The sequence below is a fragment of the Helianthus annuus genome, chromosome 17 (assembly GCF_002127325.2).
Source record: "Helianthus annuus cultivar XRQ/B chromosome 17, HanXRQr2.0-SUNRISE, whole genome shotgun sequence".
NCBI classification, from domain to species: Eukaryota; Viridiplantae; Streptophyta; class Magnoliopsida; order Asterales; family Asteraceae; genus Helianthus; species Helianthus annuus.
In genome coordinates this window covers 92624639-92642455 of record NC_035449.2, presented here as the reverse complement: position 1 = coordinate 92642455, position 17817 = coordinate 92624639, and the positions used below count along the sequence as shown (strand labels likewise).

The window sequence follows — 17817 nt, the reverse complement described above, 5'->3', positions numbered from 1 at the left end:
GAATACAGCTTCATTACAGAATCCGGTGAGGGGAAAATCGACCGGTTCTAAACGTGCTTTATCTTCTGAATCGAGCTGTTTAAAGCACTGTTCGTATATGATGTCCATCGAGCTTCCTGGATCTATGAACATATAGTCCGTTCGGTAATGACCGAAAATACCAGTGATAATCACTGGTCGTTCTTCCTGAGGGCCCCCAGGAACAACAGGGAACACGACTTGCTGTTCTCTCCAATGTTGATCATAGTTTCGTTTATTTGGTCTTCGTGACAGACCTCCTTGAACCATGTGTATTTGTTTCTGATAACTGCTATCTCTGGATTGGCTGGATTGGATGTCCCCCCAACGTGGTGTTGGTGGGTCCAATTCTGTATTATTGATTTCTTTTCCAGATCTGATGTTTGGGAAATCAGATCTAGCGATTTGCATAACGATTGTGTCTAAAGCAGCTTGGCATCTGTTAACCCAATGTTCTGGGGATCCTTCTATTTGGAAATTGTTTCCGACTTTTGGTCGAGGACCAGGTTGCCGGTGAGAAGACGAATTTTCTGCCATGTGCAAAAACAGAAAAATGGAATGAACTGAATCGAAACGAGGTAGAAACTAGAAAAACTGATAAAACGGTGGGCGCCAATGAAGAAACACTAGATAAATGGTCGGAACCGAAATATCTAGGGGGTTTGAATCCGCATAAAAGGGTTAGCTCTCTCTCGGTTGATTCAGTTGCTGCTGAACTTCTTCTCCGGTGATTCTGCAAAAAAAGAGCACCGTTAGCCTCGCCATGGGGAGAAGAGGGTTCTCTCCTTGACCCGACTCCGGTGTGAGAATAAGTATTGGTAATGGAGAAGAGAAAGTATTTGAGAAGTGAGTGTGATCTGAGTTTATACCTGAACAGTTCTCGTATTTATAACCTGGAGTTTGGGAGGGAAAACCTGTTATTGAAAAGATGACGAAGATGCTAACGCCGTAGCGGTTATATTTTCTTCCGTTAGGTTCTTTGATCCCACGTCAAGTTGCCTCGATCCGATGTGAATGCACACGGATCGTGGTTTGATCTATGGCTGGGGGATTGCCACGTGGAAAGTGATTAAGTGGAGATCATTCTTTAATTGCATGCTTTCGTTGTGGTTTCAGGGATGCCTGTGGTAATGACACGTGTCCAGACGGTTGTAACCGTCTGGGTGGTGCACGATCATATTCTTTCTAGAGGATTACTGCTGTAATCTAGTGTGACACCTTACTGTGTGGACACAGATGTATAAATCCCAAGTCTGGGCAAAATAATATCCAAGTTTGGATATTTGGGCGGAAGTATTGATCTTCAGGATTTTAATCCTTTGCTAATGGAAGAAGGCGCAAGGATTTTATGCTTTCCTTTGGGCGCGCGACTATAAATTGCTGATTACTTTCTCCCTTTTGTAAGACCAATGCACGGCCGCGCAAGGTTAAAAGGTTGAAAGGCCAGTTTGTGGTATGGTCTCAAATCCTTTTTATGAGGTTTTTGGGACCTTACCCCTTCAGTAGGTGATTACAGCTTCAGTCGACAAACAACTGTATACCCAATACAAGAACCCCTTATGAAAATCTTGCTCCATTTTCGGTACTGGAATGTTCTTTATAACTCTAGGCTTCTTCACATGCAAGATCGTTTCTTTATTTCCAGTCACTGGATCTACCCTCTTCACTTTCTTCGGGTAGTGAGGTTTCCACTGTTTGAATTCTCTGAAGGCTTCAAATTTCATCAAACCCCAGATGGGTACATCATGCTTTCTTACAGGATAATCCAGAGTTCTAACTTTTGACAACTCTTCAACATCCCACCAAGGTAGGGACATGATATCCTGAATATATTCAAAATACTGTACTCCAAATTCTCTTCTAATTGCATACACATTCACTTGTGGTAAGAATCCCTAGCTGATAATGTCACCAAGTGAAAAATCTCTATTTCTTTTATAAAATTTCAGTGGCCTTTTGAACTTTCTTTCAGTACTCTTTCTAAACCACTTCTTGCGTTCTTCACGCTGTGCATCTTTCGTCGTACCATCAAAGTTCTTATCTTTCAGACATTCAGCAACTTTCCTTCTCAACTCATCTACGTTCTCTAGACTAAAAAATTCAACGAGATTAGGAAAGTTAGAAGTATCTACATTCACGTTTTCTTCATCGCTGCAGTCTTCAACCTCAACCCTATCATAAATATCAGCTTCCTCAACATACTTGTACTGATACTCGGGTTGTTGATTCATATCAAATGCATTCAACTCTTCTTCAAAGTAAAACTTGAAATTAGGATCATCAATACGCGTCATCTCGATAATATCATTCATGGTGTAAGTATGCCTGATTTCTCCTTCCTCAACTTCAGGCTCTAGACGCAATATCAACTTTTCTCTTTTATCAACGTTCTGATCATCAACGTTCTCCCCCTCACCTTTTGCACTTTCAGGTTCTTCATTCACATCATCGTGAAGATAATCATCAACATTCTGTTCATTTGATGCTTCAGTGACTTTAACACCTGTACCACATTGACCATCGTCATCATCATCATCACTATGACTACTCGCAGAAAATACATCGTCTGCATCATCTGTCTTGTCTTCATTATCATCCTCTTCATCATCATCCTCCTCGACTTCTTCCTCATCATCAATAACATCATCAATTAACACATCTTCTTCAAAAATACAAGAAACTGCAGATATAGGGCGAGGATTCTGAACAGGTGATTCAGAAACAACAGATGGAACAATCGCCCTTTCAGTAACTTCTGAAGAACCTTCAACACTTTTACCCTTATTTTCCATTTCAGCATCAATTGTAGCTTGACGTCGAGCTCTAACTTCCTCAACTTCAATTTCTTCAAACTTTTGCTCCATAGATTTACCAAGCAAATTTTCTAACACCTTGTTTATCATATGCATTTCATGTTCATTTCTCGCATTAGCAGCTTCTAATTCTTTATTCTTCAACTTGAAATACTTGTTCTGCTCACCTTGTTTATCATATGCATTTCATGTTCATTTCTCGCATTAGCAGCTCTCTCATCTTCCAACTGTGCAATTTTTACTTTCATAATATCAATTTCAACCTGATCAGTTTCAACTTTCTTAATCAATGAAGAATTTTCAGCTTCCACAGACTTTAGACGCTTTTCAAGTCTCTTCTCACGATCTACCAACTTCTTGTTTTCAACCAACACTTCTTCAACTTTCTTTTCCAACCTTCTTACTTGCTCATCACTTGCAAAGTTAAAATCACCAATATCATCCAGATGAATATTCAATGGAATATGAGGAAAATCTCTATATCCAGAAGATCCAGGTGTGGTTTTAACAGGTGGTTGTGTAGATGGTGGTGTTTGAAAGATCTGCTGTGAAGTGAAAACAGGTTGTTCTTGGATTGGTGTTTGATGTGGTGGTGATAGATGTGGTGGTGATTGATGTGGTGGTGGTGATACATGTTGTTCAATTTGTGGTGGAGGTGATGGTGGTGGACTAGGTTGTTTTGGTGGTGTAGATGGTTTTGGTTTTGGTATCTTAACAACCAACTTTCTTCTTGTTGCTTTAGGAGACATCACATGCTTTCTTGCACTGGCTTTCTTCCTTCCACCAGATGATGGAGGCGTTTGAGATTCTATAACATGTTCAGGAGATGGATTGTACAAATCATCCTCTTTTTCTTCTCTCCTCTTTCTCTTTAGTTGTTTCTCTTTCTCAATCTCAGCTCTAATTCTTTCAGCACGTTCAGTTTCATCAATATCTTCTTCAGATGAGGAGCTTGATGAACTATCGCCACCATTATCGTCACCAGCTACTTTGGCTGCTTTGAAACTTGCTTTAAGATTTTTCAACAGTTGATCAGATTCAGGAGATAAATAGACTTGATCTTCTTCAACATCACCTTCATCTACAGCTTTATCTTTCGCTTCAGCTTCATCTTCAGCTTCAGCTTCATCTTCTTCCTCTGATTCATCAACAAGCATAGTCTCAACACTTTTCTTTTGATGCTTTTTCTGTGGTTGAGAAGATGAACCCTCCTCTTTTTGCACTTTAGGAGTTCTCTTCCTGCTCTTCTTTTTCTTTTCCTCTTTCACAAACCATTCGTTTCGAGTTTCTTTAAACTTAGCAAGTTTTTTCAACTTTGTTGCATAACTTGCTTCTTTCATTTCCTCGCCATTTCTCCATCTTTGATGATCAACCGGATCTAGATCAACATAATTTTTGTCTTTGATGAAACCAAAGAATTCAGCTTTTGTCTTTGGCTCCGGATGATTTTTGTGATATCTTGCCAGTACTTTCAGCATTTCATTACCATGTGGAACTGCACCAACAAATCATTCTTTTCATCTCTCTCCAAATCATGATACACATGGTCTAACATCATCTGTACAAATCTGGGATAAATCCAAGTTTTGCTCTTTGAAGTAATATTCTCTACCATGTAGTGAAATACAATCTTTGAAAAGTTATACTTATTATTCAACACAAGAGCTATCACCATGTTCATTTGATAGTCCCTCATCACATCGTAACCTCCCTTCCTGTGACTGAGAGCATGCAGCACTGAATGTATAAGAAACTTGTAAATCTTTGGAAAACATGACTTCAGATAATTTGCTTTGTTCAGTGGGCGATTGTAACCCATCCGCAGCATACAACCCTTCACCATCTTTTCAGGGAACATTGTCGGAGAATTTTCGTCATCAGGAAAGTTTATCACCTCACGTACTAACTGTTCTGTGATAATGATTGGTTTGTCTTCTTCATTCAAGCTCATAATTGAATTTATGATTTTGTGTTCTTCGTCATACGTTGCGTTTTTCCAGAATCTTTCAATGTGTGACCGAAATACAAGATGTTGATTTGCTAGAGCCTTCTGAATCGGCAATCTTTCCATGAACTCCAGAATCCCTGTGAATTCAGCCATCTTTGGTATCTCCTTACCGTAAACACAACAAATGTTGTGTAGTGGATCAAATAGCACATTCGAAGCCTGAAAAACAACAACATACAAACCAATCAAACACTTAGAATATTTTTCTACAAAACACTTCATTCAAACGAAATCACTTCAAACAAAATCACATTTCATACGAAATGAATCAGTTCAAACGAAATCTCATCTCATGCGAAATAACAGTTTGGAGTGAAATCACAGTTTGAAACGGAATGATATTTCAAACGGAATAGCCTGACTTCGTATGAAATCAACTTCAAACGAAATAGACTATTTCGTACGAAATCAACTTTAAACAAAATAGCTATTTCGTGCGAAATAGACACTTTTATCAGTGTGCTATTTCGTGCGAAATAGCCCGTCGTTTCGTTTGAAAATGGCAACATTACAATCATGATCAGATGCTAAAATTGATTCTCTGGGTTTGTTCTTTAGTGAATTCCGAGCATGTGGGTATGTTTTTTATTCATTTTCGTCCACAACAACACCCTAGATCTAAGTTCAAACTTCTAGATCTACCGACTTCATACGAAACAATCAAATTCAAACCCTAAACAGGATCTACAACACATTCCAAGTTCATGGGTATGATTTTTATTCATTATTACCCACAGACAAACCCTAGATCTAAGTCCCAATCATCAGTACATCGTCGTTCAAACAAATCGTCATAACAGGTTCAAATCAGATCAAATCATACCTTTCCCATGATTTAAGTTGTGTAAACCAACTTAAACCACAATTACAAACAACAATTAGGCAAGAATTCGACAAGAATCGATGTAAACTGTGGTTTCGCGTGAAATCTCCACTGACAAGAACTTTGAAGCGAAATGAAACAACTGATGAGTTCAAGCGAAATACCACTAGTATTTATAGACATACTCATTTCATGCGAAATGAGTATTATGGCAGTTTCAAGCGAAATCACATTTCAAGCGGAATGACTATTTCGTGCGAAATAGTCATTTCGTTTGAAATGGCAATTTTTCAAAATTTTTCAATTTTTTTAACTTTTTGATATTTTACCGTCACACCCAGTTAACCAAGTCCAAGTTAATGACCTTGGTCAACTGTTTAGCCTGCCAAGTCCAAGTTAATGACCTTGGCTGACTATTTTATGAAGATGCTGATTTTCTGAAACCGATTTTTAGTTCAAATTAATGAAGTTTTAAACTTTTAAGCAATTACCAATCACTTTTTCAAACTTCTGCTTACCCAACCCTCATGATCCAAACTTGTTCAACATGCAAAACTTTGATCATCTGTTCCCCAACGTCCATTGTCGAAAATAAGATGAAATGCAAATCTTTTTGGATTTTATAAAATGCTAAACAAACAGACAATCTTTTTGAGTTTTTGATAAGCAACAAACTGTACATACAATATTTTTTGGTGAGTGTTTTAGGGGATCAAATCAGCTTCCGACAAGATACACGTACCGTTAAGCTTTTATTTCATACACAGTATTAAACAATTCGCTTTGATTGTCGATATACTGATCCTCTTAAATTTCACACAATTTTTCAATATGTTCAGGATACGCATTTAGTGTTTTAATGACTTGACTTTTACGTGTGTACCACCTCAGAATATACTCCCGTATCCAGACCACTATATTCAGTCTTACAGGTGAATGTACACTAATGATATCTGTAATTGGGTGAATGCAAGACCATGAGAGCTCAGGTTAGAACTTCCGTTCGTACAGAGAGATGATGGCTCGACTTTCGGTGGGTTCCCTTTCGGAATCTTTTTTACATCAGCACATGATTAGCATTTTGCAATGTTTCATCATTTTTTATGTTGAGGGGTGTCTTTTCCTATATATTAGACACTTCTCCCAAATGGAATGGGTAGAAGAGAAGGTAGTGACGAGCTAAACATGCTAGAACATGTTAATTCGCTCGAAGGTATTAGGCGGAGATTCATACAGAGTATTATGCGAGGACTAGGCTATTGCTTCTGCAAAATCAGAAGTCCTGGTATAATACCCCAGATATCATCACGTACAAAGACCTAGTATGTCAGAAATAGGATCTTTCAAACGAGATTTCAGGGGTTACCTATATATCCTGGAGATGTTCCCCACGTAAAAGCAAGTTATAGTTTTTATGTTTATATCCCAAACAAATCTACTAAATGTGTAAAAACCTATCGACACATCATTTGCAAGACTGCTTAACACATTTTTAACTTTTCATATCTTTTGCGTACTGTATCTGTCTAGCTAATGTACTATCATTTCCCCTTTTTACACAAACTCTTTTTCAGTTTTTCAATGTTTTTGGATTTTTCAGATTTTCTACTGTGTTTGTATTTTGAAATTTTATCATGTTTTTGTATTTTTCTGCAAACTTTCTCCCCCTAAAACCAAAGACATATTTTTGTATTTTTGTTTTTATCAAATGCAGAAAATAAACTGTACAAAAACTTTGACAACATGACGTGGATCATATCAGATCGCCGTCCTCCTCGGCTTCACATTCAACAACCCTCCCAAAAAGCAATTTTTTTAACCCATTTAATTTCGAAAGATAGTTAAATCTCTTTTTGTCAAACGGTTTGGTGTAAAAATGAGCCCTCTGTTCATCGGTGTGTATATGTTCAATGCGAATCAATTTCTTCTCGTGACAATCACGGATGAAATGATGTCGGATTTCAATATGCTTTGTTTTAGAACGGTGAACTGGGCTTTTTGTTATGTTTATCGCTGTCTCATTGTCCACAAATATAGGCGTGTCCAAGAACTGCAAACCAAAGTCTCGCATCTGCTGTTGGATCCAAAGGATCTGAGAGCAACAGCTCGAGGCCGAAACGTATTCAGCCTCGCATGTAGAGAGCACTACTGAGATTTGTTTCTTGCACTGCCAAGTGACTAATCTAGTTCCGAAGAACTGATAGCCTGGAGTGGTGGACTTAGCATTTTGCTTGTAGCTACCAAAGTCCGAATCAGCATAACCTGTGAGAGAGAAGTCACCGGATTTAGGATACCACAAGCCGGTGCTTGGGCAGCCTTTCAAATACCGTAAATGCGTTTCACAATCGTCAGGTGTGACTGTCTTGGGCTAGACTGATAACGGGCGCATAAACATGTCGGATACATGATGTCCGGGCGGGAAGCAGTAAGATACATCAAAGATCCAATTATCGACCGGTAATACGTCTCGTCCACTTTCTCTCCACTCTCATCGGGACAGATTCCGTGATTTTGAGCCAAGGGGGTTGATGTTGGAGTAGATTCATGTTGGGATTCAGTGGTGTCAATTTTATTTTTATCAAAACGGGTTTGACATATTTTATTAACTAAATATATAATTAATAAAACGCAGCGGAATAAATATAAATAATCAACACCAAAAGTGAACCAAACAGGATCATGGTTACAAACATGCAAATACGATACATGAAGTAATTAATCTACCGATGAGAAAAGTTATACCCTTTTGGTTAATAATAACCGTGTGAGACACCGAGGTACAACGAACGGATGCTAGTATACGAACACAAACGAAGAGCGAGGCATCTCGTGGCGGCACCGGAGATGATGGTGGCGGCACTTGTTGAAAGAACCACAAAAGCAAAAACCCCTTTTTACTTTTGGAGTTGGATCCGAAAAGGTGAAAACCTTTTTCTCTTTTGACGGCTACTGTTGTAGTAGTTGTTATATTTTTTTTGTGTGTTAGACAATTAGGATATATACTATATATATATATATATATATATATATATATATATATATATATATATATTAGGTAATTAGGTTTTATCTCATAAACCCTAATAACTATCACTAATTATCTTTCGGCCTTACAATGCCCAACTAGTACAAGCCCAAATGCGATACGAAACCCGAAAAACAAAGTTTAATTAAATAAGTAATTAAACGATATATTATTTATAACCCTTATAAATAATAAATCCTGTTTCTCGTGAATATATAATTATTCTAGATAATTATATATTTCATTCCGTTAATTGTTCCTGGTCACCAGTTAACCAAGTTAAGTAGATTTAATGTTCGTTGCCCAAGGTGTAACTCTTACGGGTCATAGCTCGGTCAGCAGCGTTGACTTATCGAACCCGTACATATAAATCTAACAATCTCCCACTTGGACGGCCTTCGATAAAATCCTCAACGCAGACAGTCAGCGGCGCTCTAGCTGCACATGGCTGCCCCCAACAAGGTATGACAATTTAAAGTCATTAACCAAAACAACTTGCCATTAGTAACAACTTACTATTGCAAGAAGATAGACTTATGGTAATTTTTGTCATTCATCCTTTCTGTAAAAGACATAAATTGAATCAATGAGACATGGATTAAATTCATTCTCATATGGTGTTCAATTATTATTGTTCTCGATCAAGAGTCAAAGTGGTCCGAACAAACACACAGTAAGTTTGGGTAATTCACTAGTTTGAATCAACGAGGGCGCCACAATGTCTAACTGTTACATATCATGTAAGAGTACAGAATCCCATATCGACTACATACAACTCCCACTGAACTTCAGAACTATTCCCAATTAAAGCCTTTATGACTGGCAGTTACGCGACAGCGGTTGACAGTAATCGAAGAATAATCCTTGGTAAACGGAAGTTCTAATATGTATCTCAGGTCAAAGGATACTAAATGAGTATACCAATATCAAAGCATCTTATGACTAAGATCCATGAAGATGATTTGATGCGAGTTACATCCAACGTCATTCTCAATGAGGTCTGTGAATTTGGAAGTCAACTCCTTGAGTCCAAAGTCAGAATAGTCTTAATTCAGAATTGTTCCCACGAGTCTGACCGACTACGGATAGTTTAGAATGCAAGATTCACGGATTAAACGTATTAAAATTGCATTTAACCAGTAAATCAAAATTGAATTCAAAAGTACAACTGTTAAAAGTTCGTACATCCAAATACTAAATCAAAACATACTGCTAGCTAATCTAAGCCCGATAGCACCCATGTGCTGATCATGCTTGTCCTGAGTCATGGGCTTAGTAAACGGGTCTGCTAGGTTTTGATCTGTGTCCACTTTGCTTATCACGATGTCTCCACGTTCCATAATTTCCCGTATGTAGTGGAACTTTCTTAGAATGTGCTTGGCCCTGTGATGAGACCTGGGCTCTTTGGCTTGAGCAATAGCACCTGTGTTATAACAGAATATCTCGATGGGTTTCTTAATGCTTGGAACCACATCGAGGTCGGTTATGAATTTCTTCATCCAAGCAACCTCCTTTGCAGCATCTGATGCGGCTATATATTCAGATTCGGTGGTTGAATCAGCCACCACACTCTGCTTGGAGCTCTTCCATGAGACAGCTCCTCCATTTAGAGTGAATACGAAACCTGATTGTGAGCGAGAATCATCTCGGTCAGTTTGAAAACTAGCATCAGTGTAACATCTTACATTGAGCTCTTCTTCTACTCCTCCAAATACTAAGAACATATCTTTAGTTCTTCTCAGATACTTTAGAATGTTCTTGACAGCAGTCCAATGGGCAATGCCAGGAGCTTGCTGATAACGACTAGTCATGCTTAAAGCATGCGAGACGTCAGGTCTAGTACATAACATAGCATACATGATAGAGCCAATCGCTGAAGCATATGGAACTCCTTCCATTCGCTTAATTTCAATGTCCGTTGAAGGAGATTGCGATTTGTTCAACACAGTACCTTTAGTCAAAGGAACACCTCCTTTCTTGGAGTTTTCCATCTTAAAGCGTGTCATCATCTTGTCTATGTATTTACTTTCACTTAGCCCAAGAAGCCGCTTAGATCTATCCCTATAGATCTTGATTCCTAGAATATAAGCTGCTTCTCCAAGATCTTTCATTGCGAAACAAGTTCCCAAATAGTGTTTAACTTCGCTAAGCATAGGGACGCTGTTTCCAATGATCAGTATATCATCCACATACAGGATGAGGAATTATATAGTGCTCCCACTAGCCTTTCTGTAAACACAAGGCTCATCTTCATTTTTGACAAAACCAAAATCTTTGATCTTCTGGTCAAAACGAAGATTCCAGCTACGAGACGCCTGCTTGAGTCCATAAATGGACTTATTCAGCTTGCACACCCTATTAGGATATTTTGGATCAACAAAACCATCTGGCTGAACCATATGGACATCTTCAGAGAGATGCCCATTAAGAAAAGCGGTTTTGACATCCATTTGCCATATCTCGTAGTCATAGTTCGCGGCTATGGCAAGCAATATCCTGATCGATTTGATCATAGCAACGGGCGAGAAGGTTTCATCATAGTCAATACCCTGAGTTTGAGTGAAACCCTTCGCAACTAGCCGTGCTTTAAAGGTGTGTACATTTCCATGCATATCGGTTTTTCTCTTGAAAACCCATTTGCTCCCTACTGCCCGAGATTCGGGGGGTAGCTCAACCAAGTCCCAGACTTGATTATCACGCATAGATTGCATCTCAGCGTTCATGGCTTCCAGCCATTTCGCAGATTCAGGATCTGAGATAGCAGATTTGTAGTTAGTAGGTTCGTCATTAGACTCATCTACTACCAAGACTTCAGCACCTTCGAGATGCCAAAGGTATCTGTCAGGTTCTTTACGAGTCCTGCTACTTCTGCGAACGCCTGTGTTCATGTCTGATTCATCAGCAACAATTTCTTGTTGTTCAGACGTTCCGACTTCATCAGCGGTTGTTGTTGGTTCTCGAATTTCTTCAAGATCAACCACATTATTTCCAGTTCCTCAATTAAGAAGTTCTTCCTCGAGAAAGTGCCCCTTCCTTTTGATGGAAATAACATTTGCATCAGGATGGTAGAAATAATATCCACTTCTTTTATAGTATCCGACGAAAACAACCTTTTCGCCTCGAGGATCGAGCTTATCATCAGCATCACTTGTGATGTATATATCACATCCCCATACTTTTAGGTATTCCAAATCGGGTTTACGCCCATGCCATATCTCATATGGGGTTTTGTTTACCTTTTTAGTCGGAGTCAGATTGACAATGCGGGCGGCAGTCATAAGAGCATAACTCCAAAAGGAGTGAGGCAAGTTAGTTCTACACGTCATCGATCGAACCATATTAAGTAGGGTTCGATTTCTCCTCTCGCTCACGCCATTAAGTTGGGGTGTGCCAGGTGGAGTGGGTTGTGAAATTATTCCACACTCTTTGAGATGATTAAGGAACTCTAAGCTGAGGTATTCGCCACCTCGATCTGATCGAAGTATTTTTATCTTTCTAGTAAGTTGGTTTTCTACTTCGTTTTGAAACTCTTTGAACTTTTCAAAAGTTTCATGCTTATGCTTCATAAGATAGACATAAGCATATCGACTATAATCGTCGATGAAAGGGCCACATACATCAGTGTGAATGAGTCCTAGAAGACCATTGGCCCGTTCACCAACACCAGTGAAGGGACGCTTTGTGAGTTTGCCAGCTAAGCAAGATTCGCAATCATTAAAGGAGTCCTGTCCAGTGGATTCAAGAATCCCCTCGGATTGGAGCCATTTTATGCGTGCCTTACTTATGTGGCCAAGTCTACAATGCCATAGAAAGGTTTCATTAATACCAGCTTTGTTACGTTTAGAAAGATGATATATGTTGTTACATGTTTGAACATCAATCTCATAAATACCATTTCGAGGTTTAGCCTCAAAATAAAAGACATCATTCAAGTAGGCAGAAATAGAAATACCATTAAAAACGTACTTGAAACCTTGTTCAAACAAAAGGGAAACCGAAATAATGTTTCTGGTTATACTAGGTGCAAACAAACAATTGTTTAAATTAACTACAAGGCCAGAAGGACATGAAAAATGAAATGTGCCGGTTGCAAGAACGGGCACTCTTTTCCCATCACCAACGATGAGTTCCATGTCGCCTTGTTTCAGCTTCCTCCACTTTTCAGGCTCCTGCAAAACATTAGTGATGTGGTAACCACACCCGGTATCAAATACCCATGTGTTGCTGGAGACAGTAAAAAGTTCAATAACATAATGTGAATACCTGAAGAAGTGCCAATGTTGTTGGCCTTGTTCGCCTTCAGCTTGGCTAGATACTGTGGGCAGTTCCTTTTCCAGTGCCCCATTTGGTTGCATTCAAAGCACTGACGCTCCTGAGGAGGGGGTGGTTTAGCAACCTGTTTGTTGTTGGTGGCAGATTTGGCAGCAACTGTAGGATCGGTTTGGTGACCGTTCGATTGCGTAACGTTCGTTTCACGTGCGGAATCCGTGAACGAACGTGACCGAACACACGATAGCGTACTTTTAACGTGATTCCATTGATAACTTGACAAGATTGATACACGAATCACGGATTTACAGCTTTCTCTCTCTACTTTCTCTCTCTAGAAAGTCTTCTCTCTAAATCTCTACCTCAAAGTCTTCCAAGCATCTTCCAAAGTCTTTTAAATCTAACTAAAATCATGACATATCTCCTATTTATATGGTCAAGGCAACTTAGTGAAAGTTCACACTAATTACAAGTTTGCCACCTTGCCATTACTTAACTGAATATGACAATATGCACTTGATTCTTTCCCGGCTTTTCACTATGACTTGGATTGACGAAGGCGATAGACAAAATATGCATCAACAATCTCCCCCTTGGATATTGCCGTAGTCAATCTCGTAGTGAAACTCGTAACGACTTGACTTTCTCTCTCTCTAAGACTCGAACAAAGATGTAGTTGACAGACAACTGCACTAACAAACTCCCCCTTGAATGTTGACGGAATCTTCAGTGAGAGTCTTCAACATGACATTCTCGGATATAGTTCGGTCTTCTTCAAGAATTCTGCCTGGATCTATCTTTCTTTGGCTATAACTTTCATCAGACTCCCCCTATCACTCTGCTAGGATAGTTGTCTGGGATTTTGTTACCACCATCGAAATTATCTCCTGGCTTCTCTCTGTTCAGCTCATCATCTCTGGTTCTGATATATCTCCTGGCTATCTGTAGCAACAGGATCAGAAACCTGCAAAACTCAACCACTCTATCACAAAACAGAATAATTGTGATTCAATTTAATGAATCAACTTAATTATGTGATACTGTTTTCAATAAACCACTGCTTCACAGTTTTGAAACATTTCAATTACTGATTCAACCTAATGAATCATTTTAAACATTTCAAACGATTTAATCAACCTGTCTGTTCATCAAGTTTAGCCTTTGAGATTTTGGAAATCAGCTCTTCACCATCAGTTGTCGAAAATCTTTTTGGATTTTTGAAAATATGAAACATAAATGCAAAAACAGAAATTTAAATGCAAAACAAACATATTTTTGTGAGTTTGTGCAAGAGGATCATATCAGTTTTTGAGACATAACACAAGCACCGTTAAGCTTTTAATCGTTTTAAGTTCTAAACGATTCACGTAGATTGACGATATAATTGTCCTCTTAAATTTTCATACAATTTTCAATCTATTCAGGATACTATTTAGGTATTTTATGAACTTAGTTCAATTCATGTGTCCCACCTCTTGAATATACTCCCGTATCCAGAATCCCAATATTCAGTCTTACAGGTATGAACACTACAATGATGTCTGTACATAAATTAGGGGAAAGATGCGAGAACTGAGGGATCTCAGGTCAGAACTGTGACAACTCGGACTTTAGACCTACCTTGTGTAACGTATGTGAACGGGTCATGATTACGAGCTTTGATTTAAATGAATGTTATGTTATTATGTGCTACGTGTATTGCGTATTTAATGTGTTTGTTGTTATTAAAAATCGAATTGCACAACACACGGCCCAAGGGCAGCCCAAGCGGATGGGCCGGCCCACTTCCCTTATGCGCGAACAACTATACACCTTAGGGACTTAGTTACTTTCTCAATTGTTACAACACAAGGATACACACACAAACCCTAGCTCCCGTTCTCTCCCTCTCGTTCGCGAATCGAAGGCAACCATCTCGAATCTTTATCGTTCGGATATCATTCTCGTCCTTTCAATCGGTTAGTGTTTAATTGTTTTGTTAATTGAATGATTTATGTGCTTAATGAATCGGCCGAACATGTTTGATTAACCGGCCGGACGTGTTTGTTAACCGGCCGGATATTGTTTATTAATCGGCCCTTATATTATCGGTTGTGAATTGATATCGGTTAAATGGATGATTAGATAATACGGTTTGATGATAACATATTGATTTAGTTTTTGTTGATCGGCCGGATAGGCCTGATAACCGGCCGGACTTGCTTGTTAATCGATCGGATAGGGTTGGGGTTATGAACATGAACCGGTTATGCACATGTAATCGAATGATTAACTTGGTTAATTGGTTAGATCGTTCAATTAGGGTTCATGTGACTTGAATACTAAATGTGCTTGTTTGATCGATATCACGTTAAACGACTTGTGGAAATCGTGTTAATTGATAGGGTATTAGGTAACTGATAATCTAATCGTAACCAGCTTGCATGATATTCGGATTATTGAATCAATCGCACCAAGTAACCTGTTTGCACAAGATACCCACACACAAGCTGGTCCGGTTACACATCCGATCGTACGAGTGAACTGTTGGGCCGAATAACACGGACTGTCCGCACGGACGGACCACACCAACTGTTCCGCACGAGTTTCCGACCGGACGGATTGTCAATCCGGATGGACTGACCATCCGCACGAACCAACTACCGCACGAAAGGCCCAATCTGGATGAACTGACAACCGCACGAACAGACCATCCGCACGAGCTGACAGTCCGCACGGATTGTCAGTCCGCACGAACTGTCACCCGGATGAGTGCCACTCGCACGGATTTCCACCCGGATGGACCAGTGGCCATCCGCACGAAATGCCACCCGCACGGAATGCCCATCCGGACGGATTGGTCACCACTCGCACAATTTGATTAGTTTTGTTTGGGCCATGACTTATGCTTGCAACTTGTTACCTCTGTTTAACCCTACGTGCTATACGTGAATCGAACCTGACTTGAATAAATGCATGATAGGACGTGATTAACCATTACTTGCTACCTGTTCACTTGTGTATCTGCCGAGCAAACCAAGGTGAGTTCACACAGCCAAGGCATGGGATTCCCGGGTTGGGAATTGGGTTGGATATGATGAAGGTTGAATGATTACTCGTACTTACGCATATACCAGACTATAGACCATCGTCCTCAGAATAGTCAGGACACGTTACGTAAAGCCTACGTAACCCAGTATATTTGCCATATGTCTCCCGGGTCGGGAAGGACACGTTACGTAAAGCCTACGTAACCCAATACCATTCACTGGCTTCCAGGTCGGAAGGCCACGCTGCGTAAAGCCTACGTAGCCCCCACGCGTACCACTGTCCTCGGGGAAGGGCACGTCACGTAAAGCCTACGTGACCCTGTACGTTTTCCTGTTCTCGGTAAAGAAGAACACATGGTCGGAAGTTAGTCTAGTAAGTACCGTTAATGAGAAGCCCTCATTAGCCAGGATAAACATGGGAAGCCCCCACTGGTTATATTTATGCACTATGTTATGAACTTACTTTCTGTGAACTCGCTCAACTAGTTTGTTGATTATTTGCTGCATGCCTTGCAGGACCTTAGGTATATTTGGAGCTTGCACCAGAGGAGAAGCGGGTCGTTGTGGACAAGGACATATGAATGCATATTAAACACTTTTACATTCACACATTGATATTTATGATTTGGGTTTTACATTTAATGCTTCCGCTACATATATAACGTTTGGTTTGAACATCAATTATACTTATGATTACTATAAAATGCTATGTTTGATATAATTGATGGTTTGATCCTGGTCAGTCACGCCTCCAAGCGGTGGTACTCCGCGTGTGGGTTTTTGGGGGTGTGACAGATTGGTATCAGAGCCATTGGTTATAGAGAACTTGGTTTTAATATGGGAATACGTTTTATTAAAACCGGACTATAACCAGAACAGTGCTCTCAACGATCCACAACGACGCTTCGCTCCACGTGCAAGACTCGACATCCTAGGTAATAAGGTTATGTTTATTGCCTGTTTGCTAGAATTGCATAGAACTTTGCTCGCATTACGCTTAGATACACATGCTTTGATTACATGAGAACACCTATATGCCTACACTTTTCTGTCATCGCCCTATTCGCGAACCATTCTTACCTACGCTACCTTTTTACAATGAAGATCATGTCTGGACGAGTTAACATGACACAAGCCCAGCTAGAGGCTCTCATTGCTACGGCAGTTGCAGCCGCCCAAGCAGGTCAACCCGCTCAGCAACAACCTGTGTGTACCTTCAAGAATTTCATGGACTGTCGTCCAAACACCTTCAGCGGCACGGAAGGAGCAGTGGGACTACTCCACTGGTTCGAGAAGCTAGAATCAGTCTTTGAAATGTGCGAGTGCCCTGAGGCTCGCAAGGTCAAGTTTGCCACCGGCACTTTGGAAGGGATAGCATTGACTTGGTGGAACGCCCAAGTCCAGATCTTAGGGTTGGCAGCTGCTAACGCCACCCCATGGAACGACTTTAAGGAACTCATCAAGCGTGAGTATTGCACGCGGGAAGACATACACAAGCTGGAAGACGAGCTTTATAACTTGAAAATGGTTGGATCGGAAATCGAAGCGTATACCAAACGGTCCAATGAGCTGGCCGTTCTGTGTCCTACTATGGTGGACCCTCCATACAAGCGCATTGAGTTGTATCTCAAGGGATTGGCGCCAGAGATTCAGAGCCACGTGACGTCGGCTAACCTCGAAAACATCCAAGAAATCCAGCGTCTCGCTCACCGTATCACTGATCAGGCAGTGGATCAGAATAAACTGCCCAAGCGTGTTAATGCTACTACTAACGTCACCACCTCAGTTACTCCTGCTACATCTGGTGACAGTAAAAGAAAATGGGATGGAGA

At 40.0% G+C, this 17817-nt stretch overlaps 2 protein-coding genes across 2 annotated transcripts; both read right to left on the bottom strand.

Annotated features, from left to right (window-relative positions):
* Positions 1-1913: 1913 nt before the first annotated feature.
* Positions 1914-2882, bottom strand: LOC110924472 (kinesin-related protein 4-like). The gene has a single exon (XM_022168475.1). It carries the CDS (start codon positions 2880-2882, stop codon positions 1914-1916), a length of 969 nt encoding a protein of 322 aa, XP_022024167.1.
* An 89-nt stretch (positions 2883-2971) lies between these two features.
* Positions 2972-4171, bottom strand: LOC110924471 (uncharacterized protein DDB_G0284459-like). Its single transcript, XM_022168474.1, has one exon. The coding sequence runs from the start codon at positions 4169-4171 to the stop codon at positions 2972-2974; it is 1200 nt and encodes a 399-aa protein (XP_022024166.1).
* Positions 4172-17817: the final 13646 nt, after the last annotated feature.